At 53.0% G+C, this 22,229-nt stretch overlaps 1 protein-coding gene across 1 annotated transcript in view; it reads left to right on the top strand.

Moving 5' to 3' along the window:
- Positions 1-20,619, top strand: part of LOC116938408 (arf-GAP with coiled-coil, ANK repeat and PH domain-containing protein 3-like) — a 48,133-nt gene extending 27,514 nt beyond the window's left edge. The window contains exons 11-13 of the mRNA XM_076063433.1: positions 41-141; positions 14,028-14,115; positions 20,359-20,619. Coding sequence (XP_075919548.1) covers positions 41-141; positions 14,028-14,115; positions 20,359-20,598 — 429 coding nt within the window. The 3' untranslated portion in view covers positions 20,599-20,619. The remainder of the gene's footprint in view (positions 1-40; positions 142-14,027; positions 14,116-20,358) is intronic.
- The last annotated feature ends 1,610 nt before the right edge of the window (positions 20,620-22,229 follow it).

Raw genomic sequence — 22,229 nt, 5'->3', positions numbered from 1 at the left:
CACCCACCACCCACCCACCCACCCACCACCCACCACCCAGGATGTCCCCACTGCGGTGATTGAAGATCTCCGGCTGTGTTCCGTGAAGCCGAGCGACGATGAACAGAGACGATTCTGTTTTGAGGTGTCCTCACCAACCAAGTGAGGAGCGCCCACTCACCACTCACCACTCACTCACCACTCACCACTCACCACTCACTCACTCACCACTCACCACTCACCACTCACTCACCACTCACTCACCACTCACTCATTCACTCACTCACTCACCACTCACTCACTCACTCACCACTCACTCATTCACTCACTCACCCACTCACTCACTCACCACTCACCACTCACTCACCACTCACCACTCACTCACCACTCACTCATTCACTCACTCACCCACTCACTCACTCACCACTCACTCACTCACCACTCACTCATTCACTCACTCACCCACTCACTCACTCACCACTCACCACTCACTCACCCACTCACTCACCACTCACTCACTCACCCACTCACTCACTCACCCACTCACTCACCCACTCACTCACTCACCCACTCACTCACCCACTCACTCACTCACTCACACAGTCACTCACCACTCACCACTCACTCACTCACTCACTCGCCCACTCACCACTCACCACTCACTCACTCACTCACCCACTCACTCACCCACTCACTCACTAACTCACACAGTCACTCACCACTCACCACTCACTCACTCACTCACTCACTCGCCCACTCACCACTCACTCACCACTCACTCACCCACTCACTCACCACTCACTCACTCACTCACCACTCACCACTCACTCACTCACCCACTCACTCACTCACCCACCCACTCACTCACTCACTCACCCACTCACCACTCTCCACTAACTCACCACTCACTCACCACTCACTCACTCACCACTCACTCACTCACCACTCACTCACCCACTCACCCACTCACTCACTCACCCACCCACTCACTCACTCACTCACACACTCACTCACTCACTCACCACTCACTCACCACTCACTCACCACTCACTCACCACTCACCACTCACTCACTCACCACTCACTCACCACTCACCACTCACTCACTCACCACTCACTCACCACTCACCACTCACTCACCACTCACCACTCACTCACCACTCACCACTCACCACTCACTCACCACTCACCACTCACCACTCACTCACCACTCACCACTCACTCACCACTCACTCACTCACTCACCCACTCACTCACCCACTCACTCACTCACCCACCACTCACTCACCACTCACCACTCACTCACCCACTCACCACTCACCACTCACTCACCACTCACTCACTCACCCACCCACCCACTCACTCACCACTCACTCACTCACTCACCACTCACTCACCACTCACCACTCACTCACTCACTCACCACTCACCCACTCACTCACCACTCAATCACTCACTCACCACTCACTCACCACTCACTCACCACTCACTCACTCACTCACCCACTCACTCACCACTCACTCACCACTCACCACTCACCACTCACTCACCACTCACCACTCACTCACTCACTCACCACTCACCACTCACTCACTCACTCACCACTCACTCACCACTCACCACTCACTCACCACTCACCCACTCACCACTCACTCACCCACTCACCCACTCACTCACTCACCACTTACTCACTCACTCACTCACCCACTCCTCACCACTCACTCACCACTCACCACTCACCACTCACTCACCACTCACTCACCACTCACTCACTCACCCACCACTCACCACTCACCACTCACTCACCACTCACTCACCACTCACCACTCACCACCCACTCACCACTCACCACTCACTCACCACTAACTCACCACTCACTCACCACTCACCACTCACCACCCACTCACCACTCACCACTCACCACTCACTCACCACTCACCACTCACTCACCACTCACTCACTCACTCACCCACCACTCACCACTCACCACTCACTCACCACTCACTCACTCACCACTCACCACTCACCACCCACTCACCACTCACCACTCACCACTCACTCACCACTCACCACTCACTCACCACTCACTCACTCACCCACCACTCACCCACTCACCACTCATCACTCACTCACCCACTCACCCACTCACTGAGTAGGTGAGTGAGTGCATGGGTGGGTGGGTGAGTGAGTTAGTGGGTGAGTGAGTGAGTGAGTGGTTGAGTGAGTGTGTAGGTGAATGTGTAGGTGAGTGAGTAGGTGAGTGTGTAGGTGAGTGTATAGGTGAGTAGGTGAGTGAGTAGGTGAGTAGGTGCATGTGTAGGTGAGTGAGTAGGTGAGTGAGTAGGTGAGTGTGTAGGTGAGTGTAGCTGTGTGTGTGTAGGTGAGTGAGTACCTGTGTGTGTGCAGGTGTGTAGGTGTGTAGGTGAGTAGCTGTGTGAGTAGCTGTGTGTGTGTACGTGAGTGTGTAGGTGAGTGAGTACCTGTGTGTGTGTGTGTAGGTGAGTGTGTAGGTGAGTAGCTGTGTGTGTGTAGGTGAGTAGCTGTGTGTGTGTGTAGGTGAGTGTGTGTGTCTGTGTGTGTGTCTGTGTGTGTGTAGGTGAGTGTCTGTGTGTGTGTCTGTGTGTGTGTGTAGGTGAGTACCTGTGTGTGTGTGTAGGAGCTGTGTGTGTGTGTGTCTGTGTGTGTGTCTGTGTGTGTGTCTGTGTGTGAGTACCTGTGTGTGTGTGTGTAGTACCTGTGTGTGTGTAGGAGCTGTGTGTGTGTGTAGGTGTGTAGGTGAGTGAGTAGCTGTGTGTGTTTAGGTGAGTAGGTGAGTGAGTAGGTGAGTGTGTAGGTGAGTAGGTGAGTAGCTGTGTGTGTGTGTAGGTGAGTAGCTGTGTGTGTGTGTGTGTGTAGGTGAGTGTGTAGGTGAGTGTGTAGGTGAGTGAGTAGCTGTGTGTGTAGGTGTGTAGGTGAGTGTGTAGGTGAGTGTGTATGAGCTGTGTGTGTGTGTCTGTGTGTGTGTGTGTAGGTGTGTAGGTGAGTGAGTAGCTGTGTGTGTATAGGTGAGTATCTGTGTGTGTAGGTGAATGTACCTGTGTGTGTGTAGGTGAGTAGGTGAGTGAGTGTGTGTAGGAGCTGTGTGTGTTTAGGAGCTGTGTGTGTGTCTGTGTGTGTGTGTAGGAGCTGTGTGTGTGTGTAGGTGTGTAGGTGAGTGAGTAGCTGTGTGTGTGTGTATAGGTGAGTATCTGTGTGTGTGGGTGTGTAGGTGAATAGGTGAGTGAGTGTGTGTAGTAGCTGTGTGTGTAGGAGCTGTGGGTGTGTCTGTGTGTGTGTGTAGGAGCTGTGTGTGTGTTTAGGAGCTGTGTGTGTGTGTAGGAGCTGTGTGTGTAGGAGCTGTGTGTGTGTCTGTGTGTGTGTGTAGGAGCTGTGTGTGTAGGAGCTGTGTGTGTGTGTGTACCTGTTTGTGTGTGTTTAGGAGCTGTGTGTGTAGGAGCTGTGTGTGTGTGTGTGTCTGTGTGTGTGTTTAGGAGCTGTGTGTGTGTGTAGGAGCTGTGTGTGTGTGTCTGTGTGTGTGTAGGAGTTGTGTGTGTGTGTGTAGGAGCTGTGTGTGTGTGTCTGTGTGTGTGTTTAGGAGCTGTGTGTGTGTCTGTGTGTGTGTCTCTGTGTGTGTCTGTGTGTGTGTTTAGGAGCTGTGTGTGTGTGTACCTGTGTGTGTGTGTAGGAGCTGTGTGTGTAGGAGCTGTGTGTGTGTCTGTGTGTGTGTTTAGGAGCTGTGTGTGTAGGAGCTGTGTGTGTGTGTCTGTGTGTGTGTGTGTGTCTGTGTGTGTGTGTCTGTGTTTAGGAGCTGTGTGTGTGTGTGTGTGTAGGACCTGTGTGTCTGTGTGTGTGTGTGTCTGTGTGTGTGTGTCTGTGTGTGTGTCTGTGTGTGTGTTTAGGAGCTGTGTGTGTGTGTGTAGGAGCTGTGTGTGTGTCTCTATGTGTGTGTGTCTGTGTGTGTGTTTAGGAGCTGTGTGTGTGTCTGTGTGTGTGTGTAGGAGCTGTGTGTGTGTGTGTGTCTGTGTGTGTGTTTAGGAGCTGTGTGTGTAGGACCTGTGTGTGTAGGAGCTGTGTGTGTGTGTCTGTGTGTGTGTCTGTGTGTGTGTTTAGGAGCTGTGTGTGTGTGTGTGTCTGTGTGTGTGTGTAGGAGCTGTGTGTGTGTGTGTAGGAGCTGTGTGTGTGTGTGTCTGTGTGTGTGTGTAGGCAAAACAACCCCCTACCTCCTCGCGGTGCCGGACGGGCAACTCTGTCGTGGACAGTGCTGTGGGGGGAGTTCCAATTTTGATTGGCTCCTCCCCTCATGGCATATGTGTCCACCACAGGGGCTAAACGGGGGCTCTGGACGGGTGCGAGGGGCTGGTAACCCCTCCACCTTCAATTAATTACCACAAAACCACGAATTAAAGTGAAATATGTAACAACTAAGCTTGTGCCGGAGGCCCCGGGGGGCCAGGCGTCTATGACGTCTCCTGGCCAAACCCCAATTGGCGGAGCCAGGAGATTGAATACCTACCCTCGGGGCTACTCCAGAAACAACGAAAAGCCACTACGGGTGGCCACGTGGAATGTTCGAACGCTCACTGCAGAGGAGAGGCTGCCACTCCTCTGTCGGGAGCTGGACCGGTACCGCCTGGATCTATGCGGCATTCAGGAGGTCCGGTGGACCGGCTCTGGCTCCTGCCACCATGAGGGGTGGACAGTCCTCTACTCGGGGCAGCAGACTGCCAAACAACAGGGTGTGGGTCTTCTTTTGAACAAAAGAATGAAGGGGGCGTGGGAGCGTGGCGGTGAGGTGTGGGAAGCTGTAAGCCCCAGGCTACTTTGGGCTCGCCTTCCCATCAACCGGAGGCGAGGAATGGTGGTCGTGGTTACTTATGCCCCCACCGAAGATGAACATCCGTGGAGGGATGCAGGCAAAGCCGATGAGTCAGATGCCTTCTATGACCTCCTGTCACAGGTGCTGGCTAAAGTGGCCCCTCGGGATAGAGTCATCATGTTGGGTGACTTCAATGCCCGAGTTGGTCATGATACTGGCACCTGGTCTGGAGTGATTGGAGGGCATGGGCCAGATCAGCTCAATAACAACGGTAGGAGGCTGCTAGATTTTTGTGCAGCCCATGGGCTTGTAATTACCAACACGCTGTTCCGGCATCGGCGCATCCACACAACATCATGGATGCATGCCGGGTCCAAGCAAGAACATCTGCTGGACTACATAGTGACGGACCAGCGAATGCGAGCCCATGTCCTTGACACCAGGACCTACCGTGGAGCTGATCTGCCCTCTGACCATCGACTAGTCATCTGTAAGATGCGCCTGCCATTCTTCCACTCCGGTGGTGGGTGTACACCCAGGACCCCATTCCAACCTAAAGTGGCCTGGTCTCAGTTATCTGATGAAAGTTGCAAGCGAGAATTTCATCATCGCTTGCGGCTGGGATTGGCATCGTCCCCGACTCCTCCTGATGTCGAGGGTAAATGGGCGAGGTTTAGGACTGTGACTCATGCAGCTGCAATGGCTGCTTTGGGTACGCGGTCCAGACCTCCCCAGACACCCTGGATGACAGAGGAGTTGTTCAGGATGGTTGAGAAAAAGCGACAGGCCCACTGTCATCGGCTACAGAATCCCACGTCAGAGAATGAGGAGGCTTACCGCAGCCTTCGCTCGGAGGTTCGGAGAGCCGTGAGGCGCTGCAAGGATGGGTGGTGGTCGCGGGTTGCTGAGGAGATGGAGTCTGCCTCAGTGGCCCGTGATCACAAATCGCTATTTAACTCCATCAAAAAAGTAACCTGCAGCGCCACACCTATTACCATCATTAGGGGAAAAAACGGTGATCCAATTTCCGACCCCCAGGAACAGGTTCGCAGATTTGCTGAGCATTTCTGTGAGGTCCTGGGGGAGGGAAAATCCCACAGCCAGGAAAACATCGTGGCACAAAGTGAGGATGACCCTGCTGAGGCTGCGGTGCCTCAAATATTGGATGAAGTCACCCCCTGTGAGTGGCTGGCTGAGGTGCCATCTGCTGAGGAAGTATTGAAGGCGATCCGGAGTCTGAGACCAGGAAAGGCAGCGGGCAGAGATGATCTCCCAAGCGAAATGCTGAGGGAGGGTGGCGTTTGTGCACAGACTGCCCTATATGACATCATAACAACGGTCTGGACCACTGGACGGGTTCCGCAGGATTGGAAGGATGCCCTGGTGGTCCCCCTTTTTAAGAAGGGGGACCGCACAGACTGTAACAACTACAGGGGCATCTCACTCCTCAGTGTGCCGGGAAAGGTCCTGGCAAGGATTATTCAGCATCGCCTTGCCAGGCACGCTGAGGAGAGGCTTGCGGAGCCCCAATGCGGTTTCAGGAAAGGGCGGTCCTGCACAGATGCCATATTTTCTGTCCGTCTGCTACAGCAGAGGTGTAGGGAATTCCAACAAGACCTACATCTCTGCTTTATTGACCTGGTCAAGGCCTATGATACCATCAGTAGGCCTGGGCTCTGGGTCGTTCTTCGTGCTTTTGGAGTACCTGACCCTCTGCTCACGATCATTAAGGACCTTCATGATGGTGAGCGGGCCCGGGTAAAACTACGTGGCCGGGAGTCAGAGCCATTCCCTGTACACCTTGGGGTGCGACAGGGATGTCCTCTGGCTCCCACATTATTTAACATCTATTTTGACCACGTAGTTCGTGAAGCCTTCAATAGCTGTACCGGGGGAATCTCCATATGGTACAGATATAATGGGAGGCTAATCGATGCCCGGGTGCGGTCAAGGGATGGCTCCCTATTGCTCAACCACGTTATGTATGCTGATGACTTGGTAATAGCTGCTCAGTCAGAGGAGGAGTTGGAGATGCTGCTGCTGAGACTGGAGCGTGCCACTAAGAGGTGGGGCCTTACCATCAGCCCCACCAAAACTAAGCACCTGCCTGGGTATTTTGTACCATCGGACACTCCACCCCCACAACTCCCAATCGGTGATGGGGCAGTTGTGGAGAGAGTGGAGAGTTTCCCATACCTGGGCAGTGTGCTTATGACTGGCTCCAGTTTAACAGCAGAGGTCTCACTCCGAATCAGTCGAGCGGCAATATCTTTTCATCGGTTGCGTAACGCTGTGTGGAAGCTACCTGGTCTGTCGCTCCGCACTAAGCTTCAGGTCTTCTCGGCCACGGTCATTCCCTCCCTTCTCTACGCTTGCGAAACGTGGACCCCCCTAATGGAACATCTTCGCCGGTTAGAAACATTTAGGCTGACCTGCCTACGATCCATCCTGGGTTTAACCAGACTGGATTGTGTGAGGAGCTCACAAATCCTTGAAAGATCTGGGCAGGGTCCCATTGGTGAGCTCCTCCGGCAGGCAAGGCTGCGATGGCTGGGTCATGTAGCCCGCATGCCCAGCCACCGCATGCCGAAACAGCTTTTGTTTGGCCGGATTGAGGGGGCTAAGCGGGCGCGGCACGGGCTAGAGAAGAGATGGAGTGATGTGGTACAGGAGGACGTGGAGCTGAGTGGACTTGCCGATGACTGGTACCAGCGGTGTCAAGATCGGCCTCTGTGGAGGAGGCTCGTGAAGGATGCTACTGGGCAGTTGGAGGCAGTCGCCCTCCAACAACAACGGAGGGCGGAGGAGCGACGCTCACAACAGCGAGCGGAGCGCCGGGTGGCTAAAGCACAGCAGGTTGGCACAGTAGGGGGCACAGGTGGTGCATCAGCCAGTCATCTCAGTCAGTCGACCCGTGGCACCTGGGTCTGCCCCGTGACCTCCTGCCAGCGGGCGTTCGACACTTCACGTGGCCTCAGGGTGCACATAGCCTGGCACAAGCGTCGTGGTGACGTCACCTCCACTTAGTGGCGAATGGCGGTTGTTGTTGTTGTTGTTGTAGGAGCTGTGTGTGTGTCTGTGTGTGTGTGTTTAGGAGCTGTGTGTGTGTGTCTGTGTGTGTGTTTAGGAGCTGTGTGTGTGTGTCTGTGTGTGTGTAGGAGCTGTGTGTGTGTTTAGGAGCTGTGTGTGTGTGTGTCTGTGTGTGTGTTTAGGAGCTGTGTGTGTGTGTGTGTAGGAGCTGCGTGTGTAGGAGCTGTGTGTGTGTCTGTGTGTGTGTCTGTGTGTGTGTTTAGGAGCTGTGTGTGTGTGTGTGTCACTGTGTGTGTGTGTAGGAGCTGTGTGTGTGTGTGTCTGTGTGTGTGTGTGTCTGTGTGTGTGTGTCTGTGTGTGTGTGTCTGTGTGTGTGTTTAGGAGCTGTGTGTGTGTGTGTAGGAGCTGTGTGTGTGTCTCTGTGTGTGTGTGTGTCTGTGTGTGTGTTTAGGAGCTGTGTGTGTGTCTGTGTGTGTGTGTAGGAGCTGTGTGTGTGTGTGTGTCTGTGTGTGTGTTTAGGAGCTGTGTGTGTAGGAGCTGTGTGTGTAGGAGCTGTGTGTGTGTGTCTGTGTGTGTGTCTGTGTGTGTGTGTTTAGGAGCTGTGTGTGTGTGTGTGTGTCTGTGTGTGTGTGTAGGAGCTGTGTGTGCATGTGTAGGAGCTGTGTGTGTGTGTCTGTGTGTGTGTGTAGGAGCTGTGTGTGTGTGTGTGTGTCTGTGTGTGTGTGTTTAGGAGCTGTGTGTGTGTGTGTGTCTGTGTGTGTGTTTAGGAGCTGTGTGTGTGTGTGTCTGTGTGTGTGTAGGAGCTGTGTGTGTGTGTGTATGAGCTGCGTGTGTAGGAGCTGTGTGTGTGTCTGTGTGTGTGTCTGTGTGTGTGTTTAGGAGCTGTGTGTGTGTGTGTGTCACTGTGTGTGTGTGTAGGAGCTGTGTGTGTGTCTGTGTGCGTGTGTGTGTGTCTGTGTGTGTGTGTGTGTCTGTGTGTGTGTGTTTAGGAGCTGTGTGTGTGTGTTTAGGAGCTGTGTGTGTGTGTCTGTGTGTGTGTTTAGGAGCTGTGTGTGTGTGTGTCTGTGTGTGTGTGTGTCTGTGTGTGTGTTTAGGAGCTGTGTGTGTGTGTCTGTGTGTGTGTGTAGGAGCTGTGTGTGTGTGTGTCTGTGTGTGTGTGTGTCTGTGTGTGTGTTTAGGAGCTGTGTGTGTGTGTGTCTGTGTGTGTGTGTAGGAGCTGTGTGTGTGTGTGTCTGTGTGTGTGTAGGAGCTGTGTGTGTGTGTGTGTGTAGGAGCTGTGTGTGTGTGTGTGTCTGTGTGTGTGTGTAGGAGCTGTGTGTGTGTGTGTGTGTCTGTGTGTGTGTAGGAGCTGTCTGTGTGTGTGTTTAGGAGCTGTGTGTGTGTGTCTGTGTGTGTGTGTCTGTGGCAGGCGAAACAACCCCCTACCTCCTCGCGGTGCCGGACGGGCAACTCTGTCGTGGACAGCGCTGTGGGGGGATATCCAATTTTGATTGGCTCCTCCCCTCATGGCATATGTGTCCACCACAGGGGCTAAACGGGGGCTCTGGACGGGTGCGAGGGGCTGGTAACCCCTCCACCTTCAATTAATTACCACGAAACTACGAATTAAACTGAAATATGTAACAACTAAGCTTGTGCCGGAGGCCCCGGGGGGCCAGGCGTCTATGACGTCTCCTGGCCAAACCCCAATTGGCGGAGCCAGGAGATTGAATACCTACCCTCGGGGCTACTCCAGAAACAACGAAAAGCCACTACGGTTGGCCACGTGGAATGTTTGAACGCTCACTGCAGAGGAGAGGCTGCCACTCCTCTGTCGGGAGCTGGACCGGTACCGCCTGGATCTATGCGGCATTCAGGAGGTCCGGTGGACCGGCTCTGGCTCCTGCCACCATGAGGGGTGGACAGTCCTCTACTCGGGGCAGCAGACTGCCAAACAACAGGGTGTGGGTCTTCTTTTGAACAAAAGAATGAAGGGGGCGTGGGAGCGTGGCGGTGAGGTGTGGGAAGCTGTAAGCCCCAGGCTACTTTGGGCTCGCCTTCCCATCAACCGGAGGCGAGGAATGGTGGTCGTGGTTACTTATGCCCCCACCGAAGATGAACATCCGTGGAGGGATGCAGGCAAAGCCGATGAGTCAGATGCCTTCTATGACCTCCTGTCACAGGTGCTGGCTAAAGTGGCCCCTCGGGATAGAGTCATCATGTTGGGTGACTTCAATGCCCGAGTTGGTCATGATACTGGCACCTGGTCTGGAGTGATTGGAGGGCATGGGCCAGATCAGCTCAATAACAACGGTAGGAGGCTGCTAGATTTTTGTGCAGCCCATGGGCTTGTAATTACCAACACGCTGTTCCGGCATCGGCGCATCCACACAACATCATGGATGCATGCCGGGTCCAAGCAAGAACATCTGCTGGACTACATAGTGACGGACCAGCGAATGCGAGCCCATGTCCTTGACACCAGGACCTACCGTGGAGCTGATCTGCCCTCTGACCATCGACTAGTCATCTGTAAGATGCGCCTGCCATTCTTCCACTCCGGTGGTGGGTGTACACCCAGGACCCCATTCCAACCTAAAGTGGCCTGGTCTCAGTTATCTGATGAAAGTTGCAAGCGAGAATTTCATCATCGCTTGCGGCTGGGATTGGCATCGTCCCCGACTCCTCCTGATGTCGAGGGTAAATGGGCGAGGTTTAGGACTGTGACTCATGCAGCTGCAATGGCTGCTTTGGGTACGCGGTCCAGACCTCCCCAGACACCCTGGATGACAGAGGAGTTGTTCACGATGGTTGAGAAAAAGCGACAGGCCCACTGTCATCGGCTACAGAATCCCACGTCAGAGAATGAGGAGGCTTACCGCAGCCTTCGCTCGGAGGTTCGGAGAGCCGTGAGGCGCTGCAAGGATGGGTGGTGGTCGCGGGTTGCTGAGGAGATGGAGTCTGCCTCAGTGGCCCGTGATCACAAATCTCTATTTAACTCCATCAAAAAAGTAACCTGCAGCGCCACACCTATTACCATCATTAGGGGAAAAAACGGTGATCCAATTTCCGACCCCCAGGAACAGGTTCGCAGATTTGCTGAGCATTTCTGTGAGGTCCTGGGGGAGGGAAAATCCCTCAGCCAGGAAAACATCATGGCACAAAGTGAGGATGACCCTGCTGAGGCTGCGGTGCCTCAAATATTGGATGAAGTCACCCCCTGTGAGTGGCTGGCTGAGGTGCCATCTGCTGAGGAAGTATTGAAGGCGATCCGGAGTCTGAGACCAGGAAAGGCAGCGGGCAGAGATGATCTCCCAAGCGAAATGCTGAGGGAGGGTGGCGTTTGTGCACAGACTGCCCTATATGACATCATAACAACGGTCTGGACCACTGGACGGGTTCCGCAGGATTGGAAGGATGCCCTGGTGGTCCCCCTTTTTAAGAAGGGGGACCGCACAGACTGTAACAACTACAGGGGCATCTCACTCCTCAGTGTGCCGGGAAAGGTCCTGGCAAGGATTATTCAGCATCGCCTTGCCAGGCACGCTGAGGAGAGGCTTGCGGAGCCCCAATGCGGTTTCAGGAAAGGGCGGTCCTGCACAGATGCCATATTTTCTGTCCGTCTGCTACAGCAGAGGTGTAGGGAATTCCAACAAGACCTACATCTCTGCTTTATTGACCTGGTCAAGGCCTATGATACCATTAGTAGGCCTGGGCTCTGGGTCGTTCTTCGTGCTTTTGGAGTACCTGACCCTCTGCTCACGATCATTAAGGACCTTCATGATGGTGAGCGGGCCCGGGTAAAACTACGTGGCCGGGAGTCAGAGCCATTCCCTGTACACCTTGGGGTGCGACAGGGATGTCCTCTGGCTCCCACATTATTTAACATCTATTTTGACCACGTAGTTCGTGAAGCCTTCAATAGCTGTACCGGGGGAATCTCCATATGGTACAGATATAATGGGAGGCTAATCGATGCCCGGGTGCGGTCAAGGGATGGCTCCCTATTGCTCAACCACATTATGTATGCTGATGACTTGGTAATAGCTGCTCAGTCAGAGGAGGAGTTGGAGACGCTGCTGCTGAGACTGGAGCGTGCCACTAAGAGGTGGGGCCTTACCATCAGCCCCACCAAAACTAAGCACCTGCCTGGGTATTTTGTACCATCGGACACTCCACCCCCACAACTCCCAATCGGTGATGGGGCAGTTGTGGAGAGAGTGGAGAGTTTCCCATACCTGGGCAGTGTGCTTATGACTGGCTCCAGTTTAACAGCAGAGGTCTCACTCCGAATCAGTCGAGCGGCAATATCTTTTCATCGGTTGCGTAACGCTGTGTGGAAGCTACCTGGTCTGTCGCTCCGCACTAAGCTTCAGGTCTTCTCGGCCACGGTCATTCCCTCCCTTCTCTACGCTTGCGAAACGTGGACCCCCCTAATGGAACATCTTCGCCGGTTAGAAACATTTAGGCTGGCCTGCCTACGATCCATCCTGGGTTTAACCAGACTGGATTGTGTGAGGAGCTCACAAATCCTTGAAAGATCTGGGCAGGGTCCCATCGGTGAGCTCCTCCGGCAGGCAAGGCTGCGATGGCTGGGTCATGTAGCCCGCATGCCCAGCCACCGCATGCCGAAACAGCTTTTGTTTGGCCGGATTGAGGGGGCTAAGCGGGCGCGGCACGGGCTAGAGAAGAGATGGAGTGATGTGGTACAGGAGGACGTGGAGCTGAGTGGACTTGCCGATGACTGGTACCAGCGGTGTCAAGATCGGCCTCTGTGGAGGAGGCTCGTGAAGGATGCTACTGGGCAGTTGGAGGCAGTCGCCCTCCAACAACAACGGAGGGCGGAGGAGCGACGCTCACAACAGCGAGCGGAGCGCCAGGTGGCTAAAGCACAGCAGGTTGGCACAGTAGGGGGCACAGGTGGTGCATCAGCCAGTCATCTCAGTCAGTCGACCCGTGGCACCTGGGTCTGCCCCGTGACCTCCTGCCAGCGGGCATTCGACACTTCACGTGGCCTCAGGGTGCACATAGCCTGGCACAAGCGTCGTGGTGACGTCACTGCCACTTAGTGGCGAATGGCGGTTGTTGTTGTGTGTCTGTGTGTGTGTGTAGGAGCTGTGTGTGTGTGTGTCTGTGTGTGTGTAGGAGCTGTCTGTGTGTGTGTTTAGGAGCTGTGTGTGTGTGTCTGTGTGTGTGTGTGTCTGTGTGTGTGTGTGTAGGAGCTGTGTGTGTGTCTGTGTGTGTGTGTGTTTAGGAGCTGTGTGTGTGTGTGTGTAGGAGCTGTGTGTGTGTAGGAGCTGTGTGTGTGTGTAGGAGCTGTGTGTGTGTCTGTGTGTGTGTGTGTAGGAGCTGTGTGTGTGTCTGTGTGTGTGTGTGTAGGAGCTGTGTGTGTGTCTGTGTGTGTGTTTAGGAGCTGTGTGTGTGTCTGTGTGTGTGTGTGTTTAGGAGCTGTGTGTGTGTGTGTGTAGGAGCTGTGTGTGTGTAGGAGCTGTGTGTGTGTGTAGGAGCTGTGTGTGTGTTTAGGAGCTGTGTGTGTGTATGTGTGTGTGTGTTTAGGAGCTGTGTGTGTGTGTGTCTGTGTGTGTGTGTAGGAGCTGTGTGTGTGTAGGAGCTGTGTGTGTGTGTAGGAGCTGTGTGTGTGTGTGTCTGTGTGTGTGTTTAGGAGCTGTGTGTGTGTCTGTGTGTGTGTTTAGGAGCTGTGTGTGTGTGTGTCTGTGTGTGTGTTTAGGAGCTGTGTGTGTGTGTGTGTCTGTGTGTGTGTTTAGGAGCTGTGTGTGTGTCTGTGTGTGTGTGTAGGAGCTGTGTGTGTTTGTGTCTGTGTGTGTGTGTGTCTGTGTGTGTGTTTAGGAGCTGTGTGTGTGTGTAGGAGCTGTGTGTGTGTGTCTGTGTGTGTGTGTAGGAGCTGTGTGTGTGTGTTTAGGAGCTGTGTGTGTGTGTGTAGGAGCTGTGTGTGTGTGTCTGTGTGTTTAGGAGCTGTGTGTGTAGGAGCTGTGTGTGTGTCTGTGTGTGTGTGTTTAGGAGCTGTGTGTGTGTGTGTTTAGGAGCTGTGTGTGTGTGTCTGTGTGTGTGTGTAGGAGCTGTGTGTGTGTAGGAGCTGTGTGTGTGTGTAGGAGCTGTGTGTGTGTGTCTGTGTGTGTGTGTGTGTCTGTGTGTGTGTGTAGGAGCTGTGTGTGTGTGTCTGTGTGTGTGTCTGTGTGTGTGTTTAGGAGCTGCGTTCTCCAGGCCGACTCTGACCAGGCGAGACGGATTTGGACTCAGGCTGTCCAAGCGAGTATCAACTCCGCATACAGAGAGGTACTCACTGTGTCACTCACTGTGTCACTCACTGTGTCACTCACTGTGTCACTCACTCACTGTCACTCACTGTGTCACTCACTGTGTCACTCAATGTGTCACTCACTGTGTCACTCACTGTGTCACTCACTCACTGTGTCACTCACTGTGTCACTCACTGTGTCACTCACTGTGTCACTCACTGTGTCACTCACTCACTGTGTCACTCACTGTGTCACTCACTGTGTCACTCACCCACTGTGTCACTCACTGTGTCACTCACTCACTGTGTCACTCACTGTGTCACTCACTGTGTCACTCACCCACTGTGTCACTCACTGTGTCACTCACTCACTGTGTCACTCACTGTGTCACTCACTGTGTCACTCACTCGCTGTGTCACTCACTCACTGTGTCACTCACTCACTGTGTCACTCACTGTGTCACTCACTGTGTCACTCACTCACTGTCACTCACTGTCACTCACTGTGTCACTCACTCACTGTGTCACTCACTGTGTCACTCACTGTGTCACTCACTCACTGTGTCACTCACTGTGTCACTCACTCACTGTGTCACTCACTCACTCACTCACTGTGTCACTCAGTGTCACTCACTCACTGTGTCACTCACTGTGTCACTCACTGTGTCACTCACTCACTCACTGTGTCACTCACTCACTGTGTCACTCACTCACTCACTGTGTCACTCACTGTGTCACTCACTGTGTCACTCACTCACTGTGTCACTCACTGTGTCACTCACTGTCACTCACTGTGTCACTCACTGTGTCACTCACTCACTGTGTCACTCACTGTGTCACTCACTGTGTCACTCACTCACTGTGTCACTCACTGTGTCACTCACTGTGTCACTCACTGTGTCACTCACTGTGTTACTCACTGTGTCACTCACTCACTGTGTCACTCACTCACTGTGTCACTCACTGTGTCACTCACTCACTGTGTCACTCACTGTGTCACTCACTGTGTCACTCACTGTGTCACTCACTCAATGTGTCACTCACTGTGTCACTCACTCACTGTGTCACTCACTGTGTCACTCACTGTGTCACTCACTGTGTCACTCACTCACTGTGTCACTCACTGTGTCACTCACCCACTGTGTCACTCACTCGCTGTGTCACTCACTGTGTCACTCACCCACTGTGTCACTCACTGTGTCACTCACTGTGTCACTCACCCACTGTGTCACTCACTCGCTGTGTCACTCACTGTGTCACTCACTCACTGTGTCACTCACTGTGTCACTCACTGTGTCACTCACTCACTGTGTCACTCACTCACTGTGTCACTCACTCACCGTGTCACTCACTCACTGTGTCACTCACTGTGTCACTCACTGTGTCACTCACTCACTGTGTCACTCACTCACTATGTCACTCACTGTGTCACTCACTATGTCACTCACTCACTGTGTCACTCACTGTGTCACTCACTCACTGTGTCACTCACTGTGTCACTCACTGTGTCACTCACTCACTGTGTCACTCACTGTGTCACTCACTGTGTCACTCACTCACTGTGTCACTCACTCACTGTGCCACTCACTGTGTCACTCACTGTGTCACTCACTCACTGTGTCACTCACTCACTGTGTCACTCACTGTGTCACTCACTCACTGTGTCACTCACTCACTGTGTCACTGTGTCACTCGCTGTGTCACTCACTGTGTCACTCACTCACTGTGTCACTCACTCACTGTGTCACTCACTGTGTCACTCACTGTGTCACTCACTCACTGTGTCACTCACTCACTGTGTCACTCACTGTGTCACTCACTGTGTCACTCACTCACTGTGTCACTCACTGTGTCACTCACTGTGTCACTCACTCACTGTGTCACTCACTGTGTCACTCACTCACTGTGTCACTCACTGTGTCACTCACTGTGTCACTCACTCACTGTGTCACTCACTGTGTCACTCGCTGTGTCACTCACTGTGTCACTCACTGTGTCACTCACTGTGTCACTCACTCACTGTGTCACTCACTGTGTCACTCACTCACTGTGTCACTCACTCACTGTGTCACTCACTGTGTCACTCACTGTGTCACTCACTCACTGTGTCACTCACTGTGTCACTCACTCACTGTGTCACTCACTGTGTCACTCACTGTGTCACTCACTCACTGTGTCACTCACTGTGTCACTCACTCACTGTGTCACTCACTGTGTCACTCACTCACTGTGTCACTCACTCACTGTGTCACTCACTGTGTCACTCACTCACTCACTGTGTCACTCACTCACTGTGTCACTCACTGTGTCACTCACTGTGTCACTCACTCACTGTGTCACTCACTGTGTCACTCACTCGCTGTGTCACTCACTGTGTCACTCACTCACTGTGTCACTCACTCACTGTGTCACTCACTGTGTCACTCACTCACTGTGTCACTCACTCACTGTGTCACTCACTGTCACTCACTGTGTCACTCACTCACTGTGTCACTCACTGTGTCACTCACTCACTGTGTCACTCACTGTGTCACTCACTGTGTCACTCACTGTCACTCACTCACTGTGTCGCTCACTCACTGTGTCACTCACTGTGTCACTCACTCACTGTCACTTACTCACTGTGTCACTCACTGTGTCACTCGCTGTGTCACTCACTCACTGTGTCACTCACTGTGTCACTCACTCACTGTGTCACTCACTGTGTCACTCACTCACTGTGTCACTCACTGTGTCACTCACTCACTGTGTCACTCACTGTGTCACTCACTGTGTCACTCACTCACTGCGTCACTCACTCACTCACTGTGTCACTCACTGTGTCACTCACTGTCTCACTCACTGTCACTCGCTGTGTCACTCGCTGTGTCACTCACTGTGTCACTCACTGTGTCACTCACTCACTGTGTCACTCACTGTGTCACTCACTCACTGTGTCACTCACTCACCGTGTCACTCACTCACTGTGTCACTCACTGTGTCACTCACTCACTGTGTCACTCACTCACTGTGTCACTCACTCACTGTGTCACTCACTGTGTCACTCACTGTGACGCTCACTGTGTCACTCACTCACTGTGTCACTCACTGTGTCACTCACTCACTGTGTCACTCACTGTGTCACCCACTGTGTCACTCACTGTGTCACTCACTGTGACACTCACTGTGTCACTCACTGTGTCACTCACTGTGTCACTCACTGTGTCACTCACTCACTGTGTCACTCACTCACTGTGTCACTCACTGTGTCACTCACTCACTGTGTCACTCACTCACTGTGTCACTCACTGTGTCACTCACTGTGTCACTCACTCACTGTGTCACTCACTGTGTCACTCACTGTGTCACTCACTCACTGTGTCACTCACTGTGTCACTCACTGTGTCACTCACCCACTGTGTTACTCACTCGCTGTGTCACTCACTGTGTCACTCACCCACTGTGTCACTCACTGTGTCACTCACTGTGTCACTCACCCACTGTGTCACTAACTCACTGTGTCACTCACTGTGTCACTCACCCACTGTGTCACTCACTCACTGTGTCACTCACTGTGTCACTCACTGTGTCACTCACTCACTGTGTCACTCACTCACTGTGTCACTCACTCACTGTGTCACTCACTGTGTCACTCACTGTGTCACTCACTCACTGTGTCACTCACTGTGTCACTCAGTGTGTCACTCACTCACTGTGTCACTCACTGTGTCACTCACTCACTGTGTCTCTCACTGTGTCACTCACTCACTATGTCACTCACTGTGTCACTCACTGTGTCACTCACTCACTATGTCACTCACTCACTGTGTCACTCACTGTGTCACTCACTGACTGTGTCACTCACTGTGTCACTCACTGTGTCACTCACTCACTGTGTCACTCACTGTGTCACTCACTGTGTCACTCACTCACCCACTGTGTCACTCACTGTGTCACTCACTCACTGTGTCACTCACTGTGTCACTCACTGTGTCACTCACTCACTCACTCACTGTGTCACTCACTGTGTCACTCACTCACTGTGTCACTCACTGTGTCACTCACTCACTCACTCACTGTGTCACTCACTGTGTCACTCACTCACTGTGTCACTCACTGTGTCACTCACTGTGTTACTCACTGTGTCACTCACTCACTGTGTCACTCACTCACTGTGTCACTCACTGTGTCACTCACTCACTGTGTCATTCACTGTGTCACTCACTCACTGTGTCACTCACTCACTGTGTCACTCACTCACTGTGTCACTCACTGTGTCACTCACTCACTGTGTCACTCACTGTGTCACTCACTGTGTCACTCACTCACTGTGTCACTCACTGTGTCACTCACTGTGTCACTCACTCACTGTGTCACTCACTCACTGTGTCACTCACTGTGTCACTCACTCACTGTGTCACTCACTGTGTCACTCACTCACTGTGTCACTCACTGTGTCACTCACTGTGTCACTCACTCACTGTGTCACTCACTGTGTCACTCACTCACTGTGTCACTCACTCACTGTGTCACTCACTGTGTCACTCACTCACTGTGTCACTCACTGTGTCACTCACTGTGTCACTCACTCACTGTGTCACTCACTGTGTCACTTACTGTGTCACTCACTCACTGTGTCACTCACTGTGTCACTCACTCACTGTGTCACTCACTCACTGTGTCACTCACTGTGTCACTCACTGTGTCACTCACTCACTGTGTCACTCACTGTGTCACTCACTCACTGTGTCACTCACTGTGTCACTCACTCACTCACTGTGTCACTCACTGTGTCACTCACTGTGTCACTCACTCACTGTGTCACTCACTCACTGTGTCACTCACTGTGTCACTCACTATGTCACTCACTCACTGTGTCACTCACTCACTGTGTCACTCGCTGTGTCACTTACTGTGTCACTCACTCACTGTGTCACTCACTGTGTCACTCACTGTGTCACTCACTCACTGTGTCACTCACTCACTGTGTCACTCACTCACTGTGTCACTCACTGTGTCACTCACTCACTGTGTCACTGTGTCACTCACTGTGTCACTCACTGTGTCACTCACTGTGTCACTCACTCACTGTGTCACTCACTGTGTCACTCACTGTGTCACTCACTCACTGTGTCACTCACTCACTGTGTCACTCACTGTGTTACTCACTCACTGTATCACTCACTCACTGTGTCACTCACTGTGTCACTCACTGTGTCACTCACTGTGTCACTCACTCACTGTGTCACTCACTGTGTCACTCACCCACTGTGTCACTCACTCACTGTGTCACTCACTGTGTCACTCACTGTGTCACTCACTGTGTCACTCACTCACTGTGTCACTCACTGTGTCACTCACTGTGTCACTCACTCACTGTGTCACTCACTCACTGTGTCACTCACTGTGTCACTCACTCACTGTGTCACTCACTGTGTCACTCACTGTGTCACTCACTCGCTGTGTCACTCACTCACTGTGTCACTCACTCACTGTGTCACTCACTGTGTGACTCACTGAGTCACTCACTGTGTCACTCACTCACTGTGTCACTCACTGTGTCACTCACTCACTGTGTCACTCACTGTGTCACTCACTGTGTCACTCACTCACTGTGTCACTCACTGTGTCACTCACTGTGTCACTCACTGTGTCACTCACTCACTGTGTCACTCACTCACTGTCACTCACTGTGTCACTCAGTGTCACTCACTCACTGTGTCACTCACTGTGTCACTCACTCACTGTGTCACTCACTCACTGTGTCACTCACTGTGTCACTCACTGTGCCACTCACTCACTGTGTCACTCACTCACTGTGTCACTCACTGTGTCACTCACTGTGCCACTCACTCACTGTGTCACTCACTGTGTCACTCACTGTGTGACTCACTGAGTCACTCACTGTGTCACTCACTCACTGTGTCACTCACTGTGTCACTCACTCACTGTGTCACTCACTGTGTCACTCACTGTGTCACTCACTCACTGTGTCACTCACTGTGTCACTCACTGTGTCACTCACTGTGTCACTCACTCACTGTGTCACTCACTCACTGTGTCACTCACTGTGTCACTCACTCACTGTGTCACTCACTGTGTCACTCACTCACTGTCACTCACTGTGTCACTCAGTGTCACTCACTCACTGTGTCACTCACTGTGTCACTCACTCACTGTGTCACTCACTCACTGTGTCACTCACTGTGTCACTCACTGTGCCACTCACTCACTGTGTCACTCACTGTGTCACTCACTGTGTCACTCACCAATTACCCCTCCCCCTCCCTCCCCCCCCACAGCCCCGCGTCTACCCCCTCCCCCCACCGCCCCCCTCCCTCCCCGTCGACCCCTCCCCTCACCACCCCCCAAGCCCCGCCCACACCGCGCAAGCCACGCCCCCTCCCAGCTGCGTGCTTGCTCAGGTTCAGGCTGTGGACGGCAACTCCCTCTGTGGAGACTGCGGACACTCAGATCCTCGCTGGGCAAGCATCAACCTGGGCATAGCCCTGTGCATCGAGTGCTCTGGCATACACAGGTAGTCAGTCACTCAGTCACTCAGTCAGTCACTCACTCAGTCAGTCACTCAGTCAGTCACTCAGTCAGTCAGTCACTCAGACACTCAGATCCTCGCTGGGCAAGCATCAACCTGGGCATAGCCCTGTGCATCGAGTGCTCTGGCATACACAGGTAGTCAGTCACTCAGTCACTCAGTCACTCAGTCAGTCAGTCACTCACTCAGTCAGTCACTCAGTCAGTCAGTCAGCTAGTCACTCAGTCACTCAGATCCTCGCTGGGCAAGCATCAACCTGGGCATAGCCCTGTGCATCGAGTGCTCTGGCATACACAGGTAGTCAGTCACTCAGTCAGTCACTCACTCAGTCACTCAGTCAGTCAGTCAGTCACTCAGTCAGTCAGTCAGTCACTCAGTCAGTCAGTCACTCAGGCACTCAGATCCTCGCTGGGCAAGCATCAACCTGGGCATAGCCCTGTGCATCGAGTGCTCTGGCATACACAGGTAGTCAGTCACTCAGTCAGTCACTCAGTCAGTCAGTCACTCAGTCAGTCACTCAGTCACTCAGTCAGTCACTCAGTCAGTCAGTCACTCAGTCAGTCACTCAGTCAGTCACTCAGTCAGTCACTCAGTCAGTCACTCAGTCAGTCAGTCACTCAGTCAGCTAGTCAGTTAGTCAGTCAGTCACTCAGGCACTCAGATCCTCGCTGGGCAAGCATCAACCTGGGCATAGCCCTGTGCATCGAGTGCTCTGGCATACACAGGTAGTCAGTCACTCAGTCAGTCACTCAGTCAGTCACTCAGTCAGTCAGTCAGTCACTCAGTCAGTCACTCAGTCACTCAGTCAGCTAGTCAGTTAGTCAGTCAGTCACTCAGGCACTCAGATCCTCGCTGGGTAAGCATCAACCTGGGCATAGCCCTGTGCATCGAGTGCTCTGGCATACACAGGTAGTCAGTCACTCAGTCAGTCACTCAGTCAGTCACTCAGTCAGTCACTCAGTCACTCAGTCACTCAGTCAGTCAGCTAGTCACTCAGTCAGCTAGTCAGTCACTCAGTCACTCAGTCAGTCACTCAGTCAGTCAGTCACTCAGTCAGTCACTCAGTCAGTCAGTCAGTCACTCAGTCAGTCACTCAGTCAGTCATTCAGTCAGTCAGTCACTCAGTCAGTCAGTCAGTCACTCAGTCAGTCACTCAGTCAGTCACTCAGTCAGTCAGTCACTCAGATCCTCGCTGGGCAAGCATCAACCTGGGCATAGCCCTGTGCATCGAGTGCTCTGGCATACACAGGTAGTCACTCAGTCAGTCACTCAGTCAGTCAGTCACTCAGTCAGTCACTCAGTCAGTCAGTCACTCAGTCAGTCACTCAGTCAGTCAGTCACTCAGCTAGTCACTCAGTCAGTCAGTCAGTCACTCAGTCAGCTAGTCAGTCAGTCAGTCACTCAGTCAGTCACTCAGTCAGTCACTCAGTCAGTCACACAGTCACTCAGCTAGTTACTCAGTCACTCAGGCACTCAGATCCTCGCTGGGCAAGCATCAACCTGGGCATAGCCCTGTGCATCGAGTGCTCTGGCATACACAGGTAGTCAGTCACTCAGTCAGTCAGTCAGTCACTCAGTCAGTCAGTCAGCTAGTCAGTCAGTTACTCAGTCAGTCAGTCA

The sequence above is a fragment of the Petromyzon marinus genome, unplaced genomic scaffold (assembly GCF_048934315.1).
Source record: "Petromyzon marinus isolate PM22_M1 ecotype Great Lakes invasive population unplaced genomic scaffold, UKy_Petmar_22M1.pri1.0 PM_Scaffold_119, whole genome shotgun sequence".
Lineage (NCBI taxonomy): Eukaryota > Metazoa > Chordata > Hyperoartia > Petromyzontiformes > Petromyzontidae > Petromyzon > Petromyzon marinus.
The sequence above is the reverse complement of the archived record's forward strand: the minus strand, read 5'-3'. Positions and strand labels throughout refer to the sequence as shown.